The following is a 21,127-nucleotide window of genomic DNA, read 5'->3' as shown; positions in this document are numbered from 1 at the left end:
TTGTTAGAAGGGGCATCGGCCTCGTGGCTTCCGAAGGAACTCGGGTTTCACCATGAAGCGTCATAATTCTTCTAAACGAAGACCTTCTAACTCCCAGGGCAGAGTTAAAATGGTTTGGATTATTTTTTCTGGTAAGCGTTTTTTTAGCGAGTTAGTTTTCTACGGGATGGGGACGCTAACCCCATGTCCAACCCTCCTCCTTTACCCGGGCTTGGGACCGGCAGCAACCCTATAAGAGCTACAGGCGGAGTTGCATCGAGTGTGATCCACACTAATTATCGAATGTCACGTAAGCCTCAGAAACAGTGTGACTGAAGACGGAAAGGGAGAAGGCATAATCATTGACAAATGCATGTAGTATTGACACAAAAATTCTATGAACAATACTAATTTAATAACTATGTATATATATGATATAGAAAATTGGAGGAAGTAATAAATAAGCAAATATCAAAAACAACATGAACAAACCAATAAATAATTAAATAAACGTAGATAAAGAAAGCTGGTCATGTTTTCTGCTGACATTAATCCAATAATCTGTAAGGGATTGCGTATGTGTGTATGAGGAAGGAAATGAGGAAAAACGTCGATAGAGAACAAGAAAATACGCTCAAGAGTTGAGCGCATTTTCTTTTTTCCAACGAAAGACGTACTGTGTTAAAGTATACGTGCTCAATGCATATATCTGATACAGAACTATCCGTTTATTTACAATATTTTTTCAACGGTGCATTACACTTTATAATATAATTATTAAGTCTTTATTCAATTACTATTTGTGTTTATTAATTGTTGTTGTGTTCTGTGCATTTTTTCATTAACGGTGTCTGATTCACTAATTATTTTAGTTTCATGCTTTCATTATATTTAGTAATTTGTGTTGTGTAATATCTCAATTTCATCTATCCTATTTCTTTGTTCACTAAGATCCTTGTTATTTCTTTGCCTTTGTTTGTCAGTCTTCTGTGAACTCACTATTGAAATCATTTCTGTTTGGTTGTTCTATCAGGGAATTATTGTATTATCTTATTATTTCACTATAAGTTTTCATTATCTTTATTCAGTTAATCTTTGTAATGGAATGTGAGAATTGACAATATTTCAATATGATACGCATAATCCATGTTTTCATCAACACCATTTCTGCAAATACTAAAATACATTTAATTGACATTCAATTGAAATGATGAACTAAAGTAAGTTTATGTTCTGATTCGGATAAAATGTATTTTGTATGTGTGTGTGTGTCTGCTTATAATCTGTTCGTTTACCTATCTAGTCGTCGTGTTTCACTTCTCTCTTACTTGTTCTACAATCTTTTTCTTCTGTGATCATCAATGTTTATTTTCGTTTACTGTTTTGTGCTTAGTGTATTTCTTCTTCCAGTTACAATATTCCTTGGTATTATTTTTATCACTAATGATCATTACATTAATTACTTGCTCCTTTTATTTTGGCTATTAATTCATCTTATTATACTGGTAATTCATTTCGTTCTATATCTTTTCCAATTTTTATTCATTATTACAATCGGTTAAGTCTTGTTGCAACATCATTACCTTGCCTTTCTACAACTATATTCATGCGAGCATAGTTGTGTACGTGCTTGTTTGTAACTCTTGAGAGAACAAGAAAATACGCTCAAGAGTTACAAACAAGCACGTACACAACTATGCTCGCATGAATATAGTTGTAGAAAGGCAAGGTAATGATGTTGCAACAAGACTTAACCGATTGTAATAATGAATAAAAATTGGAAAAGATATAGAACGAAATGAATTACCAGTATAATAAGATGAATTAATAGCCAAAATAAAAGGAGCAAGTAATTAATGTAATGATCATTAGTGATAAAAATAATACCAAGGAATATTGTAACTGGAAGAAGAAATACACTAAGCACAAAACAGTAAACGAAAATAAACATTGATGATCACAGAAGAAAAAGATTGTAGAACAAGTAAGAGAGAAGTGAAACACGACGACTAGATAGGTAAACGAACAGATTATAAGCAGACACACACACACATACAAAATACATTTTATCCGAATCAGAACATAAACTTACTTTAGTTCATCATTTCAATTGAATGTCAATTAAATGTATTTTAGTATTTGCAGAAATGGTGTTGATGAAAACATGGATTATGCGTATCATATTGAAATATTGTCAATTCTCACATTCCATTACAAAGATTAACTGAATAAAGATAATGAAAACTTATAGTGAAATAATAAGATAATACAATAATTCCCTGATAGAACAACCAAACAGAAATGATTTCAATAGTGAGTTCACAGAAGACTGACAAACAAAGGCAAAGAAATAACAAGGATCTTAGTGAACAAAGAAATAGGATAGATGAAATTGAGATATTACACAACACAAATTACTAAATATAATGAAAGCATGAAACTAAAATAATTAGTGAATCAGACACCGTTAATGAAAAAATGCACAGAACACAACAACAATTAATAAACACAAATAGTAATTGAATAAAGACTTAATAATTATATTATAAAGTGTAATGCACCGTTGAAAAAATATTGTAAATAAACGGATAGTTCTGTATCAGATATATGCATTGAGCACGTATACTTTAACACAGTACGTCTTTCGTTGGAAAAAAGACAACAGCTTCAATTATGAGGAATGTTGTGAGTGATTAGGTGAAGTGTTAAACACAAATGAAGTTCTTGTTGGCAATAATAGTAATATTAATAGTAACAATTATAATCATCAGCATCAATGAAATGATATTGACTAACGAAGAAGTGTGCGGCGAAAGATAAATCAATATAAGTAAATAAAGTTGTTATTCAGTGGAAATCATAAGGAAATCTCTTGCAATCTCTTGTGAATTACATATTGAAATATAAATCATTCATGGGGTATACTGATTTCACACTGGTTCCCCACCAGCACCTACAATAACTGATGTCCCACTGCTAACCGATGGAGGCGCTGTCCCTGGTGGATAAGACAGTTTCTCCAAATCCTTTAAGAATGCTTCCGGCACGAGTATATGGGTACCACCAACGATAATATCCCATTGTTTACCTAGCGCAGTATTCATTAATTCATATGCACAACGGATTTCTGAATAGGATATTCCACCGATTACAAAGAATATTAATCTAGGTCCAGAACGTGGTTGTTGACTTTTATCCCGATGCCACATTCCATATCTTGCAGACATTGGTGCATTTCCTGTACGCGTTCCAGGACCACGAACAGGGCCACCACCAAAGTACTGAAATAATTTCGGATCCAATTTATCTTCAGCAGCATCCTTAAGTTAAAAAACGTCGAAGTGATTAGTACACTTATATTATGTCACTGAGAGATTACAACAAAATAAGAGGTAAAAGATGAAATATAACATACATGAAATAATCTACACTGTTACCATGTTCATAATTTCTAACTGAAAAAGAATAGGATAAAAGTAACAAACAATTCGAAAATACATCTTAGTTTCCAAAACTTCTCTCTCTCTTGACTAAATATCTCCAAAAATTTCCATCTATGGATGGAACGAAAAAAATCAATCGATTTCCGAGTTAACGAATAGCCTTTGAGTTATTGCATTGATACTTAGTTAATCAGCTGAGATAATAAAAGCTGACTAACCTCCAATCAGATTTAAACAAGTAATATATAACTGACTTTTATTCTCGACACACTCATCTCAAACGATTCTCATTCTCATTGTAAAATAGAACAAACAATTTATAATTAAAGCAACAATAAAATTGTAAAACATTTTTCTTTGAATCAAACAGTCAGATGTTAGACGAACAATAACATAGTTGATCAATGTTGTACAGCACATAGGTATTTTTGTAATTGTTTCTCAATGGTATTGTACATTGTGTTAACGCTAAGGGTAATAATTTTATTATTCATTCAGATAATTTAATCACTATTGAACATCCTCTTGAACTATTTTTGCCACATCGAAAATATTAAATCGACAAAATTTATGTATTATACCACTATCCTAAGTACATTGAATAACATAAAACATTCACCTATGATACTCATTAAAATTCCTTTTCCTTAATTAACATTTTCATGATTCCACTTATCTTTTTCCCATATCAGCATTATAAGAAGTGTGTGTACAGCCCTTGCTCAACAACGAATCGTTTTAGCATATCACATTAATCGTTAATGAAGCAAAACAGTATTTGAATTATTAGTCAGATTACTTACCTCCATAAGATCTTTGATATAAGGTGTCCATCGAGACATTTGATATCGTGGACCATCCTCCCGTTGACGTCGATTAGCAGGCAAATAAGGCTGAGGAAGTTTACGCCTCCCTATACCCTATTTTAACAAAAAAGAAGACTGAAAAATATGGACAACAATAGTTATAATATAAATGTTTCTGATAATTGACATGATGTTATTATCATCATGAACATTTCATTACACTGTTATATACCTTTTTTAGTAACATGAGGTAAGGAAAACTAAAGGTTTACAGTGAAAGCTAATGAACAAGTGGAAAGGGGAAAAAGTGGAATCATATATGTTCCGATTTGAAGAAAAACAATAACATTTTAGTAAAAATAAACCAGAAAGTTACACCGCAACATTAGTGGTAGCTTGATGGAATAAAATACTGTTTTAGCTTTTATTGACACTTGAGCTTTCTCCTCATTATTTCTATATAAATCGATAGGGTCATTGATAGTTGAGCGTAGTGTTTGAATGGACAGATATTATTACTATTTTTATTAAATAGCGATCAATTTTGAGTTAATTGACCAATCATTAAATCAAGGTCAAGGATAACAACAACTACAGTGTGTTACTTATTTTAGACTAAGATTCACTCATAAGCTCATCGGTTGATCTATTACCTCAACTTCAAATCACTCAGCCAAATCCTAACATTACCCACCCGGGAGTTGTAGTGCATAATAGTGGTGATTCGAATGTATTATTGACTAAATATTCAACTTGACACATGATATGAAGTAAACAAAAAACTTTTAACGAGATAATTGACTTAAAATGTTAACACGACATATAAACGCATATTACAACTCATTTTAAAGGAGTAATAAATATTCTACAACACTTCAAAGAAAAAAGAACATTTATGAAGATAATAATGTTTCAGTTCAATAATTGAATGTTCAAGTCAAAGATATTCAAACTTTACACATCATTAACATAGAGATAGATTTTACGGTTACCATTGTTAAAAAAAACACCATACAAAGAAAAATATCGGTTACTTTCTTCTATCTACATTATTTATCACTAACTTAAAGCTTATGAAAAATATGGATGAATGAGAACATAATCATTGTTAACCGGAATTGTATTCAATTCATTAATTATAATTAACAGGAACAAGCATTATAATTTGGATAATCAATAAAAAGAACAAAAACAAAATACTATATTATTATAATACTCATATTATTTCATAGTTATTATTAATTTAATCCTTAAAATACATTTTATCTTTACTGTTCATAATTTTGTTTTAAATATAATCATCTATTTATAGTTATATAAATTAATAACAATAAATTGTATTATATAATAAAATGAATATTACGTACAGATACTATAGTTTATTATTGAAAGGAGTAATTAAACTAGAATTAAGAAGAATGGTAACTAAATACTGCCCCCAAATGCCCTGGTATGACCGAGAGTGGGAGTTCGCTCTCCCTCTCGAAATGCTCTCACATGGCCACGCGTATACAACCTCTGTCAGGGAAGTCCTAATCACTGCCTTCTCGTGGCGGGGTGTTGTTTACGAAAATGAGAGGACGAAAAGCGAATGTCCGGCGCTTTAACCGGATTCCAAACCAAATCGATGGTGCACATGGGCTCCAGTATCCTGAGGGAACAAATGGCGTATGAGCCAATCGTTGGTCACCGTCTACCATGGGACTGCATCTCCTCACGATGCTCTACTGCCTTGTGGGTTAAACCTTTAGGTCAAAGGCTCGGGGTGTGGCCTCTTAAGAAAACCACCTGCTTCAGTCTGGGTACCCAGGTAGTATCGCAGCCCACACACACAAATATGGTATGGCGCATACATATTTGGTGCCATTTTGTACCAATATTTATGTGTTCAAATAAATAAATAAATAATAACTAGGTACTAGATTATTAAAGTATTTTTGGAAAAAAATAACCCATAGAATGATAAAATAAACGATCAATCAAGTAAAAGTTTATATAAACATTGGTTTAGAGCACTATCTTTCAGTGTGAAAATTAATGATACATAACTACTTAGCTGTTAAAATTAAAATAAGCAAAAGAAGTTGTAACACCAATTATTTTTTTATTAAAAAAACGATGAATAGAACATTTTATTAAAGAAAGTTTCATAAAGAATTTGATTTTTAATTAGTTAGTTATTATATAATGATGAAAGAAAGTTGTATAGGATTGAAATCTGTCGGTCCTGTACAACTTCGTTGATTAAGATCTAACAGAAGATGTAACTCAATAGTTTGAGACGTTATAAGATATGGTTTAAAATGAGAAGCGATTGGTTATTCTAATGTAATTTTGTTTTACTTTATAAAAGTGAGGAGAACTAACTTCACTGAGAAAATTCTTTTTTGGTTATATTCTATTTAGATGAACTCTTTTTCCTATTATTTTTTAATCACATTCATTCATATATTGTTTTTTTTGCCATACTCAGTTTATATTATCTATGTCTTAACAATCTCATTTTCTTATAGTTTGATGCATATTTTAATGTCCTTTTGTATTGTAAATATATATACAGAGATATTGGTACAAGAAGGCACTAAATACATATGCGCCACACAAATCACATTCGATATGTGTGAGGGCTGCGATACTACCTGGGTACCCAGACTGAAGCAGGTGGTTTTCTTAAGAGGCCACACCCCGAGCCTTTGACCTAAAGGTCTAACCCACAAGGCAGTAGAGCATCGTGAGGAGATGCAGTCCCATGGTAGACGGTGACCAACGATTGGCTCATACGCCATTTGTTCCCTCAGGATACTGGAGCCCATGTGCACCATCGATTTGGTTTGGAATCCGGTTAAAGCGCCGGACATTCGCTTTTCGTCCTCTCATTTTCGTAAACAACACCCCGCCACGAGAAGGCAGTGATTAGGACTTCCCTGACAGAGGTTGTATACGCGTGGCCATGTGAGAGCATTTCGAGAGGGAGAGCGAACTCCCCACTCTCGGTCATACCAGTGCATTTGGGGGCAAATATATATACCCAGTAAATTGGAATATGATATAACGTGAATTAATGTTGGGCTAAACCTTTTCAAAGTTTATTGTGAACTTACAATAACTGTTTAAAAATAACAAATAAATTTCGTCAAATAACTTGAATATACTGTTAACGGGTTAAAAAAAAGACTGAACGATTGTAAAATAAGGTTATTCAGCTACGTCATTTGGGCGAAGATAATCATGCTTTTTCGATGTTCAATAAATTTTGCGTTTTTTAGTTTATTCAGTATGTCAGTGCTGAAAATATGAGTGTAATTTTCACTGATGACTTCAATTTAGTCATCCAAAACCATCAAAATATATCTGCTGTAGTGTCCTGAATTGTTGGATGAAAAAAAGGCAAAAATCGTGAGTTAGAGCTTGGAATGAGATCCTCAGTGAAAATTATGTTCTTAGTTACAGCATTCATCTGTTATGCTCGAAAACGCTGGATATTGCACTTTTATTTAACATTGAAAAAGTATGGTTACTATCGCCCCGACATTCATATTTCACCATATTTCGTTTGCACACATAACAGTTTTTCCTTCGTAAAGACATAATATTGAATAAATGATTGGTTTCTAATGTAAACGTAATGAGAAACGCAGGGATTAGACCGTTAGAATGTTACATAATTTCAGAGGATTTCAAGTAGGTTTAGTCATTTGTGTTTAAATCAGCTTTAAGAGACGGTATGCAACCTTACCTTGACATAAGCGACCTGAAAAGTTTACCCCAAAAACAAGGAGATATATATGATATTCTTTTGAAAAAGATTTACTTTTACAAATGAATAATTCAGTTATCAAGCTTCGAAAAAAACTGTTTTCGTGTCACTTATATTTAAAGTTTAACAATGATAGTCGTTTATTTAGGGGAATTTGATATTAGTCAGTCCTCTTTTAAATAAACTCGCACGATGTGATGAAAAGGTCAAGTTGATCCAAAAATATGGTTTAATCGCGCGATACATTTCGGACAATCTAACTACATATTTTTTTATCACGGCATTTCATGTGAAAGTAAAGAGAGGTTAACTATCTAGATAAATAATAAGAGCTGGAGACAGTATAAGTGCGGTTTAAAAAGAATGGTAACTTTTTACACTATTTTTAGCATAAAAAATAGACCACTGATAAATACACCATATAAATAATATGACGAGAATGTGAATTTTCTGGTTGCTACCTATCCTCATAATATTTGCAGCACCAAACATACCAAAGCCTACACTAACACTATAACCAAGGTTGTTTTATGATAGTTTATTATCAATCCGGCAGACAGGTTATACTAAACACCTAAAAATATGTATGATACTGTACATAATACGGTGAGCACTCACAGCATGGAAAGTAATTAATTTCATGTGCTCCAGTGTGCAGAACCGACTGAAATATAAACTGGGTAGAAGTGATTATTCCGAGAGATTATAAGTCTTCGCAGCTGACATCCATTTCCTGGTTTCGAACAAAGTTTACTAAACATTTCTACATTACCCAATCTATCAAGTTGAAAATCTAAATCAATCTATCTCTTAAACAAGTAATTAAAAAAGTGCATAAACAAAAATGTTAATACACTATTTATAAGTAGTAATTCGGAAGTTTAGTAGAGGCTTTATTTTTAGAGAAAAAACTGCTTACAGCTCCTGAAGCATCCTGGATAGCAGGAACTCCTAAATGCATCAAATTACGCACAATACACGCCTGTGATGAGGGGATTTGAGCATGTTGAACTAATTTAGCTAAATTTTCTTCATTTATACCGCCCCGTTGTATAACATACAAAAGAATCACACGAAGTTTATCATATGCTGAAACTGACTGATCAATTAAAATAGGAACCATTGTACGCATATGATCTTTGACTCGTTCACCTTCTGCATCAGTACCCATGGCTAAATCCTGAAAAGTAGTTTAAAATGATTATGATTCCGGTTGAATTATTCCTTTTAAAAGTAATACTCGAAAATTTAAATCGCCATATTATCTAAAAGTAGACAGACTGAAAAATGTATAATAGCTCAAAGCGTTACATTTCCTATCAACAACGTGAGGGGAAGAAGACAGAAAATAAAATTACATGATGACACTGTTTAAGATGAAGATGAGCAAAAAGGATGAGTAAATAAACAAACAAACACCAACGACTCAAATTAACCATTAATGACCGATATAGCTCATTATTCGGACGTACTACTTTAAAAGTTGAACAACGTTATGACAACTTCAAAACTAAAGATTGAATTGTGAAAAGTTTATTCCACTTGCTATTTGCACCTAAAAACAAAGCCAAAACGAAATAACGCAAATAATCTTTTTCTTGTACATCAATGTGGTAATTTTTAATAGTCCAACTGATAGATTGGTAATCTTACATAATCAAAATGTTAGGTACTAAATAATTAAACTTCCAATAAATGAAGTTGTTTAGTCTGATCTGTATAAAATTAGTCGTAAAATACTTACGTATTGATTCATTAAGTTGTTTTTTAAAAAAACTTACTTGTTCGACTTTACATAGTTTATTAGCATGATTTTGATAAGTTTGCATACAATCCTCAGCTAAATGAAAATGTGTTGAATACATGGATAACTCTTTTTGATATTGAGGCATTTTTTTTAACATTTGACTTAAATCACGCATTGTAGTTTTATCGCCTGCGTTAACCATACGTTTATCTTCAGCGAACTTTTTCAATTTGCTAGTAACCTATTAGAATAAAACAACAGGAAACAAATGACAAAATCATGTTTATGATTTACAAAAAGATGAAGAGACTACTTTAATGGTTTTGATTAACTAATGAACTATGTTTTCCAACCTTATAAATCTTGACGAAACCGAAATTGATGGTAAATTTATGAAGTAGTGTAGTTTTTTAGGGTGTTCATTCGAAAACTTTCTCTGTTGCTTCGAATACAAGAAACATAAAACTTCGATGAATGGCAGCTTGACCAATGCTTTAAAAATCTACTTTGTAATTTCTGGTTACCTAAAGCTTTTTATCTCAGTTCTCATTGTGTTAGAGATGAATAAATAAAAACGCTAACCAAATACCAATCATTTCTCTGAGTTTGGAGTCCGTAGTCATATAAAAATACACAATTCCTTGATATTTATGGTGTTGAACCATTGATTTTCGACATTTCGAGAATTTCTACTACAGAACTTAGAATTCTCAATAGAAGTTGCGTAAAAATCACATCGAACGTCACACAACCACACAAAGATTATTGTTACGGGTTGAGTTGTATTCACTAAAAATAATTTTAATTACGCATGCTATTGAATTCAACCCGTTATAACTAATTATGTATACTTTATCCACCTGACTGTAAGTGTGTATATGCAATTCTACGAAACTGGAACTTGTAGCATTACCGAGGTTTCTACATATCATGTTCACTGTAACTACAGCATTTACGCTGCTCTCATCAATAAATTCGCTGTCACACTCCTAATGACACTAGAAAATCTGGGCACTCCCTAAACACAATAATATTGAGCAAAGGAATCTTTAGGTTACTTTTAATTACAGTAGTCAACTTCTAACCAGTTAGTTATATATTTTAACTCTACTTTACCTATTAAAATTAGAGTAACAGGGTAGTATTTTTAGCTCTGAAAAAAGTGGGGTTTATGGCCTCCTAGGTATTTAGACATTGAGATATTCGGTCTAGACAATTAGAATGTTAAAAAGCCATTGAACTGAATGATTTTGGTCGCAGATATGAAGCTTATAGAAAACAATGTATTGGTAACCTCCATACATCAAGCGTGAATCCTAAACAATAGTTATTGAATGGTATTTCTTATTCTCTAAGCCATTTGTAATATAAAGACACTCAGATATTCATTAAATACCAAAAACATTAACCTGTTGTGAAACGACTGCTATGTGTTGATGACGAAGTTCACACCAAAGCTCATCAGTTTCATCCAAGATAATTTCTTTGACACGTTCCTCAGGACCTGATGTGTTGATGTAACTGGAATATCCATTATTTCAAAATAAAGAAAAGTTATTAGTTTGAGAAAAAACTTTATAATTTATTCCATTTCCATTCCAATACAACTTACTGCTTTTGTACTAATAGTCAGTACTAAGTTAATATATTCAGCTGTATGAAGGCCAATGAGGCTAACCGGTCGTTCCAATCGAGAAGGCTTGGTACGTATAATTCCGCAGTTGAAATTCAGATGCTTTAACTACTAAACCACTATTTTCCGACTAATGATAGCATACTGACTATGGATTTCACTGATTGCCACTATCAATATGAAACCAATAATTTTATTCACAGATAGGTATATGAATACAAATAAAATAACCATATTTAATGTTTTGCACTATGTTGTACTAGAAACAGCACAAAAGGTGTCCAGTAACTTTGTATTTGCTTTTGATTCGAATAATGGTAGAAAAGAATAATAAGGTTAATTAGAACTTATTGACTATAAATATGTATCTGACGTTTTTAACAAAATCACTAATATACATTTAACAGTCGCGTCGATGGACCAACGCATGCATTAGGAAAATTGCGAAAATGAAATCGATATAAATACTTCTAATGTAAAATTTGTACGTCTTATCAGACTGTTAATTTAAGTATATTAACAAATGATGTAACGCAAGTTTTGATATACAGCGAACACTAAAAAAATTGACTTCTATCCTCAAACACCTCTTTTATGTGACAAATTACTCATTAAATATTACCCATATTAAGCATGCTTTTCTAAAACTTCACTACTGTTAGTAGTAAATTAAATGAATTCCATTAAATAGGAAACATTCATTCAGTACCTAAAAAAATCATAGATCAGCTAAAAAAATATATTGTTTCATCATTGAATTCTAAGCAGTGACTGAATAAACTATTGGATTAAAACTGATCACTGCGTAAATCGATTAAAAAATGACTGGTTTGATGAATTGTCATATGCTTTTATGCCCGTTTTTTACTGGTACTAATAAATTAATCAACTTGATTATATGGTCAATCATTGTCAACCGTGATTACGTAACAGATTTGTCATAATAATTCGTTAAGACAGAAGAACCAGGCCACAAAAACAAATTGCACAGACCTTAGGTTGGTGCACAATGCATTATTATTATTATTATTATTATTATTATTATTATTATTATTATTATTATTATTATAAGGATTAGTATCACGCACTCAAAAAATAACTAGTGAACAAAAGCAACCCAGCTTACCGGTAAACATCATTTTCAATTGCCAGTAAGTCGTAAGCCATGGCTTGGAAAGTGAGTTCATGTAAAATAGGTGAGATAGGATCGAATCCCCGGTCAAGTAAAATCAATTGACTTCTTTCTTTTTGTGGACCCTGGAACAAAAAACATGTTTTTGATAATAAAAAAATCACATTATCGATGGATTGAACTAACTTCGTAAAAACTATTTAGAATACTAAAAACTTGATAGAGTATATATTTAAATAGATTTACGATATTTTACTTTGAGTACTGAAGTTTCATTTGACTAACCTCGCCCATTTGAGGATCGTCCGCTTTGTATGCATCCAATTTTTGTTGAACTAACTGTGCGAACTCGGCGTTCCTTTCAAACTGACTAAAATGGTCCAAAAAAGATTGAAACTGTTAAAACAACTGTTTTTTTCGTTGAATACTGGATGACTAAATCTGAATTTACTGGAAATTATGTGAATCGTGCATCAAACGTCTATAAGCTCTAGAAATTCTTATTCATAATACATACATTTATGTACGAATCAAATATATTCGGTGAACTCACAAAAGGCGATCAATGCTTCAGTGAATAATAATATCTTAATTTCAAAATTGTTTATTTGAATCAATTTATAAAAGTTCATACATCCTACTATTAGTGAATGGAATATATTTATATAGACACACTATATGAATGTTAAAATGGGAAAATTACATCGTAATAAAATATCATATTAGCCGGGAACTATCATAATTCAATGATCATTTAAAAAGCTACATTCCCTAACCTCAACTAAAATATCAGTGGGATTTACAAAAGTTTAAATCAGAATCACGTGTTATCAAAGGAAGGTTGATCAGAGAAATGGAGTAACACAGTCCCAGAACTACAAACGAAAAATTCGTGGTGCTATAGGTAACAATACAGCTTGAAAGAATAAGATGATGGAAGCCTCTATTCTATAGATTACTTAAATTCAGAGTGTTAGTGTTTTTACCAGAATACGATGTAGATTAATAATTTCCATGAAAGCAAAAAGCATCATTTTTCGAATACCAATTACACAAAAACAGCTACATTAAAGTAAGTAATTTTTAAAATGTCCCAATGCTGCATAGACCAATAACTTAGCCAATGTTAATGAAAATTTAATAAACTTCTGGATGTCATGCAGGTAAAATCAATACCGAGGTTAGAAAGATGAATTTCTTAAAATAACTTACGTGCGGTAACGAATAACGGGATATTCACCTAATGTGGCACACAACGTCGCAATCTGTTCAGCGATTCGCTCAAGTTGTTGTCCCGAACCCTGTTGTCTGGCTACTGGATTGAAGTAATATTGAAAGCTCATGGGTGAATCCAACGAAAAGACTCGAGATTCAACCGGTAGAAAAGCTATGTTGATTTCTTTAAGCGTTTTTAAAAATATGGCGGAATTCGACTGGCAAAGCCGGTTGAACAGCTCATCTGGGCAAGCTAGAAGCAATGAAGTTTACGATAAGAACTGAAATATCATAGGTGTATATAGACTGAGGCATTCATGTCATATATCTTCGATAAGAATACACCCAAAGCATAAAAATACTTGTAGCGAAGTAAAGATGACTAGACTACATTAAATATGACCTGATGACAAGAAATTTGAGATGAAGTCATACCAGTTTGCAGTTTACAAAGCAATAGAAGTAACAGAACAAGAAAAGATGTTTGATATATTAAGTTAAATACTGAATGGTACATGTTATTATCCACCAAGTTTACAAGCGCCCGCTTTACAGGTGAAGGAAAATCGTTTCGACCTGAAGACAACTACTTGATAAATTCTTAACTAATACATTCAGGGTACTATGTTGCCAGAAGCATAAAATGAGACCGCTGATGTCATAACACAACTCACATGCTCTGGAGAGTTCTTTTTATTAAACAAAGGTGACCATCGATTCACAAGCAACATAAAAAGTATATGGGGTCGTTTTTTATTTCATTGGAAAAAAAGAAATAAACCCAAACACTGAACTGAAAAATGTAATCTAGGTAAGGGAATTAGGACAACATCAAACTGAGGGTGGATGGGAACAGGGTTGAAAAAACTATGGATAATCAAAAGCGATGGAGGCCTGATGGATTAACCCCAGAGATCTTTAAGAGTGTGGTCAAGTTTTAGCTGCTAAAATTACTGCAATACCAGCTACAGTTTAAAAGGTAGATGCAAATAAATCTTACTGGCTTCGATAGCTTACTTGATCAGTTTTTAAGAGCAGAAATCCTTCTGCGATAACCACAGAGGAATCGATTCGACTAAAATATTATCTAAAATAATGACCTCTATAATCGTCTGACTATTGAGGGATTCATGAGGACTAAACACGGCAAAACTAGGCTAGTTTCAGACCTAAACGTAGATGTATCAACTATATACTCACTACACAGATTTTAGGAAAGGTAAACCCAAAGACGTCATACTATGGTCGGATTTCTTGACTTTAAGACAGCATTTGACTGCAATATCTGTCTTGAAAGTTGTTCCAAAGAAGTACATACATCTTGTGAACCATTTCTACACGAACAGTATTGGTCTACTCAGAGCTTATGGAAAATTGCCATTTCAATCGTCAACTCTAAGTGATGCTTGTCGTGATTGTTTACAATTTCTCTCCTCACTTAATTCAGCTCTGAATATCCTGGAAATCACACTTACTTTATTTAACTGTTCATGGATTCCGCCCCTATATTGTGGCCCACTTATTGACCTACAATATGCAGATGAAGTGAGGACATTGACATAATGCAGGATCTTATGATAATCTTAAGTAACAATCCAAGCACGTTTGGGGTGCGTTTCACTCTCCTTAAATCCAAATTGTTGCTACATGGACCATAAAGAGCGAAGTAGCTAAGTGCATCGAACACTTTTTAGAAGTCTTATCACAGTTTAAGGGTTGATGTCTGTTGGAATCTCAGCACGGGTTCACGAAGCTCCGTTAAACTTTGCCAAATTGCATCATCTGCGGATTAAAATATATGTCCGACTACCAACAAAAGGGCGAGCGTATTGTGCAGCAGTCCATTTCGCATTACTTTATGACCATGAAACATGCCCATTCGAAGCAGAAGATATGCATTAGCCCCCAAATGCCCTGGTATGACCGAGAAAGGGGTGGGCCCGCCCTCCCTCTCGAAATGCTCTCACACGACCACGCGTATACAACCTCTGTCAGGGAAGTCCTAATCACTGCCTTCTCGTGGCGGGGTGTTGTTTACGAAAATGAGAGGACGAAAAGCGAATGTCCGGCGCTTTAACCGGATTCCAAACCAAATCGATGGTGCACATGGGCTCCAGTATCCTGAGGGAACAAGTGGCGTATGAGCCAATCGTTGGTCACCGGCTTTCATGGGACTGCATCTCCTCACGATGCTCTACTGCCTTGTGGGTTAGACCTTTAGGTCAAGGGCTCAGGGTGTGGCCCCTTAAGAAAATCACCTGCTTCGGTCTGGGCACCCGGGCAGTATCACAGCTCACACACAAATATGAACTGTCGATAATTATGGAAAATACGATTAACAAACAAATGATCCACATTACTATTATTATTATTACTATTGTTATTATTATTATTATTATTATTATTATTATTATTTACTATGTCATTTATTCACTCTCTTTTATTCCCACTCTGTCTATCTTTATTTTTCGACTTATACACCAGCTCGCCTATGGTGGAAACTCGGTTCTATCTAAACGTTCTCGAGTATATGCCTGGTTGAAAATTGTATGCTACCATCAAATACGAATACTGAAGCAGTTTTTCTGAAACCACGTGCACCAGTCAAACTGGCTGCCTTCAACGTTCGCACACTTATGCAGATCGGACAACAGATAGGGCTTGCTGTATTTGGAAAGTCTTCATATCGATGTCTGCTGTCTATCCGAGACCCGTACTCAAGATTCTGGTGAAGTACTACAAATTCTCTCTCCATCTGTCGCTTCAAAATCTTGTTTTACGTGCGTTTATCCGGGGACCCTATGGTATCTTCGTCTGGTCTTGCTGGCGTTGGTATCGCACTAAGCGCTAGAGCTGAGGCAGCACTAATCGATTGGATCCCCATTAACAGTCGGTTATGTGCTGTTAGATTAGAAAGTTCCATCAAAGTGAGAAGAAATCGGCGTGAGAAGCGCTGTTTTTTCGTCATCTCCGCCTATGCCCCGACAGATTGCAGCCCGGATGCAATCAAGGATGAGTTTTACCACCAGTTATCTGTTCTTCTCCAGAAAGTGAGTTTGGCAGATATTGTAGTACTAGCCGGAGACTTAAATGCTCAGGTCGGGCGTCTAGGCACAGAAGAGAATCGTTTAGGTGGCCGGTGGGGACTTCTTGGTCGCAAGACAGATAACGGGGACCGTCTACTGCAACTGTGCAAAGACGACAACCTGTTTCTGGCTGACATTAACTTTCGGCACAGTCATCGCCGATTTGCCACCTGGCGTCCTCCCTCTGCATCTCAAGCCTGTATTCAGATTGATCACATCGCGATCAGCTACCGCTGGCGTGGTTGTGTACAAGACTGCCACTCCTTTTGGAGTGCCTATCTCGACTCTGATCATACCCTGGTCTGCGCCAATCTTACCTTACTTTTCAGTGGCCAACAAAGTTGGTTGCAACTTCATGACGCCATGAAAATGGCGAGTAAAGCCGCTTGCTGCTTCGCGAAACGTTCCGCTTATAAGCACTGAGTTTCTTCAGACTCCTTACAACTCATCGAAGCCCGTCCGTCTACTTTGGGTGGCCGTGAGATTGACCACGAACGAAGGCTGTTGCGTAATGAAATCGGGCAAAGCTTGCGTAAGGACCGAGAAGCCTGGTGGTCGGAGCGTGCTAATAAGCTGGAAGCAGCAGCTGCATCTGGTAATTACCGGAAGCTCTAACAGCTCATCTGAGCCATTGGCAGCAAGAAGTCTGGTGTGAGCGAAACAATCTGCGAAGATGACGGAACGACAATCACTAACATCCATCGATGTCTTGGACGATGGGCAGAATTCTTCGAAGGACAGTTCAACTGGCCCGCTGCTCCGGCAACACCGGTCAAACTGTCCTGCCCTCCATGGCTGGTGACGACTGATCCACCAAATGAGACGGAAGTCCGCAAGGAACTCCAACTCTTGAAGCGCTACAAATCACCGGGCCCAGATTACTTACCTCCGGCTCTTTTTAAAGATGGTGGTGACTTTCTGGTTAAGGAACTGACTGTGCTGTTTACAAAGGTCTGGGAACTAGAGAGTGTACCGACGTCATGGAATGAGTCGATAGTTGTCCCTATCTTTAAAAAGGGTTCACGTCGTTCCCATAACAACTATCGTGGGATAAGTCTACTTCCGATTGCGTACAAACTATTGGCTTAAGTCATACTTCGTAGGTTGTTCAAAACCAGAGAAAGATTGACTCGCGAGGAGCAGGCTGGTGTTCGTTCTGGTCGAGAGCGTATTAATCATATCTTCATCCTCTGCCAAGTGTTAGAACACCGTCGTACTTATCAAAGGCCAACAATCGTAGTGTTTCTGGACATCAGGGCTGCCTTCGATTCGTTGGATAGGACTGTTCTCTGGGATTGTCTATTGAAGAAGGGTGTGTCTGAGAAATTTATTAACATCCTAAAAGCCCTATATACAAACACCTCAGGCAGAGTGAGGGCATACAACCACCTCTCTCCATTGTTCCATCCAAGCAGTCGGGTTAGACAGGGTTGCCCAATCTCACCATTCCTCTTCAACTTTGCCATCGATGACATTCTGGAAACAGCTCTGATGGATGTAAGTAATGGCGGTGTGGATCTGTTGCCTGGAGAAAGACTTCTCGACCTTGAGTATGCGGACGATATTGTCTTACTGTGCGATAATGCCCAAGGCATGCAATCCACACTTAATCAGTTGGCAGTCAGTGTCCATATGTACGGTGTGTGCTTTGCACCTTCGAAGTGCAAAGTACTTCTACAAGACTGGCAGGATTCCAATCCTGTACTCACCCTGGATGGTAAGCAGATAAAAGCAGTCGAGAAGTTCGTGTATCTGGGTAGCTGCATAAGTGCTGGTGGTGGCGTGAGTGATGAGATCAATGCACGTATAGTGAAAGCCAGAGCGGCTTATGCCAATCTGAGCCATCTTTAGCGCCTTCGTGATGTTAGTCTTGCTGTAAATGGTCGGATCTACAACGCGTCGGTGAGAGCAGTTTTGCTCTATGCTTGTGAAACCTGGCCTCTCCGAGTTGAGGACGTTAGACGACTCTGTGTTCGATCATCGTTGTTTCCGAAGGATTGCTGACATCCAGTGACAACACCATATCAGTAATGCAGAGGTTCGGCATCGTGTGTTCGGGCACAGAGACGATAATCTAATTGGTGTCACCATCTTGAAACATCGACTTCGGTGGCTTGGACATGTTCTACGAATGTCGTCCCAGGGAATTCCACATCGTGCATTATTTGCCGATTCTGGGACTGGTTGGAAAAAGCGGAGGTGGTCAGTGTATGACATGGTGTCATGATATGAAGGAAAGTTGCAAACGGCTGGCTTCTGTTATTTCTTCACGACTTCCTGGTTGGGGTCCGAGAGATGGTGCGACACAGTGGCTAGAGACATTATAAGATATGGCTCAGAATAGAAGTCAGTGGCGATCCTGCTGTAACCTTCTTGTACTTTCTTCATAAAAAGTGGTTGTATATTCCTTAACTGAAAGATGTCTTCTGGTTGTACCTTTCCGTTTCCCCTATTGTTATTATTATTATTACACTGCCTTACACTAATCTGGTCGTTATTGTTCTTCTTTTTCTTCTACACCCCACACCATTTTCCTCTTCCCATTCTCATTGTTTTGTGTGGCACATATATATTTGGTGACCTTTTGTGCCAATATTTGTGTTCAAATAAATAAATAAATAAATAATAAACAAGTTTTGGACCATAGATTTCCTCGAACCATTGCTCACGTTTCATGTGACAACCAAGTGAGCGATGTTGATCTTAGACATGCGACATTAAGCAAAGACGGAAAGTGGATTGAATGATTATGAATCATTAGTGACTGAGGTGGTTAAGACATGTTAAACACGCCTACTTTGATGAGCGATGTTAGCAGGAGTAGTAATGTGTTTGAAAAGAGCTAGGAGAGGATGAATCAGGACATGGTATCAGTTCAGGAAGCCACTAACTGACATCTCGGTAGATGCAAACTATCTATTTGGAGGACGCACAACAACAACGACCAACCATTGCATATGCGCGATATAGCTCAGCATAAGTCACAATTTCGCAGAGGCATTCACTCTAATCTTCCTCTCAGGATTTCTTGACGCATGCATCTTTACTGTTTTTTGAAACAGATTCAGTAGTTTTTCTCATCGCTACTATGCCAATTTGACTCCATCATGTCTTGGAAATTCCATTTCATCGCGTTAATGCGGTACAGTAACCTGGGCTAACGCACATTTGTGGCAAGCTTCACAACCACCGACTATGAGTATAGGGACCTGTGTGGGGATATCACAGCCAGGTCCCTCGAACGCTTTGAAAACTTCTGGTCTAATTTTCAATGGGAAATAATATAAGCCACAGATGTAGTGAATTTATCATTTTTAAAAAACGGAAAACATCTCGAGAAGAGAGCAAATATGATACGCTTATTACAGTATCTGAAAATTAACCTACCTTCGGTGAAGAAGACGTGGGCATAACGATACTGACTCTGGGACCCTTGAAAATCCTCCATTAGGAGTTTTAAAGACTATGGAGTTAGAAGTATAGTAATTTTCTTACTTCATCTGTAGGGGTGATCAAGTATATTGCCTCAATCGGCAGCACTTCCCTTTTCTTAAAAATGTCTTCAACCACTACGAAATAAATATTTATCAGAAAATATTCACTACATGTTATGCCGTTATTCATTATCTCATGCATCTTACAACACGAAGATACAATTCTAGTGGCTAATCGATCCAGAACGAGAACTTTCCAATCTTTAGGCTTTCTCAAAGGGATAATTATTTCATCCATCAATTCTAGACTTATAGACAGTACATAGTAGGAGACTTACTTTTGGCGACGGCCTGTTTCAAAGACATAGTTTAGGAGTTTAGATAGGTGCTATGTTCCGCAATTGTACGAACTGAGCGCAATGGCTAGTGCTTATCTTCAATTCTCAATGAAATGGTGCAATAGGAGTTTTCGCTAAACGGGCTTCCATATCTGGTAGCAAGGGATCACCAATACTTCCAGGCAGGAGTCTAGGTATGTTGACGACAAAAGAGGAAAAAAATAGATTGGTAAATCATAATAAGATGTTATCCTTAGTCCTTAAGAATAGGTCATGTTGCCTCTTAAAGGACTCCTTAGAAGTTGCTTGGACTAGTTTAGTCGACAACGAATTCCAGTATTTGGCAACTCTTAAGGAGTAGAAGTTGTGTCTACAGTCCGTTCTGCTGTGTTGTATCTCCAATTTCTGTGTGTTACTTCTTAGGTTTGTATTGGGACTAAGCTTAAGTAGGTGTTAAAGGGGATGTTCAGAAGTGTTAAGGATACTGTGAGCCATTAGAAAGCCATCTTTAAGACGCCTAAACTCTAACGGGTAAAGGTTAAGTGACTGAAGGTTTG

At 35.7% G+C, this 21,127-nt stretch overlaps 1 protein-coding gene across 2 annotated transcripts; it reads right to left on the bottom strand.

Annotated features, from left to right (window-relative positions):
• Positions 1-284: 284 nt before the first annotated feature.
• STXBP3_1 (Syntaxin-binding protein 3) lies at positions 285-20,883 on the bottom strand. 2 transcript variants are annotated; one of them, XM_051212018.1, is made up of 12 exons: positions 20,571-20,883; positions 20,404-20,535; positions 20,294-20,367; positions 20,186-20,261; positions 13,710-13,965; positions 12,783-12,867; positions 12,492-12,622; positions 11,142-11,253; positions 9,767-9,973; positions 8,905-9,165; positions 4,226-4,342; positions 285-3,299 (listed from the first exon to the last, which is right to left on the bottom strand). In XM_051212018.1, exons 1-12 carry the CDS (start codon positions 20,596-20,598, stop codon positions 2,910-2,912), a joined length of 1,869 nt encoding a protein of 622 aa, XP_051073306.1. In that variant the 5' UTR covers positions 20,599-20,883; the 3' UTR covers positions 285-2,909. The 2 variants fall into 2 exon arrangements, with proteins under 2 accessions (XP_051073306.1, XP_051073307.1); XM_051212019.1 differs by lacking the exons at positions 285-3,299; positions 4,226-4,342; positions 20,186-20,261; ... (1 more) ...; positions 20,404-20,535; positions 20,571-20,883 and having other exon boundaries at positions 7,092-9,540; positions 12,492-16,000.
• Positions 20,884-21,127: the final 244 nt, after the last annotated feature.

This window comes from Schistosoma haematobium, chromosome 1 (assembly GCF_000699445.3).
Source record: "Schistosoma haematobium chromosome 1, whole genome shotgun sequence".
Taxonomy (NCBI): Eukaryota; Metazoa; Platyhelminthes; class Trematoda; order Strigeidida; family Schistosomatidae; genus Schistosoma; species Schistosoma haematobium.
This window is presented reverse-complemented; position numbering and strand designations above follow the sequence as displayed.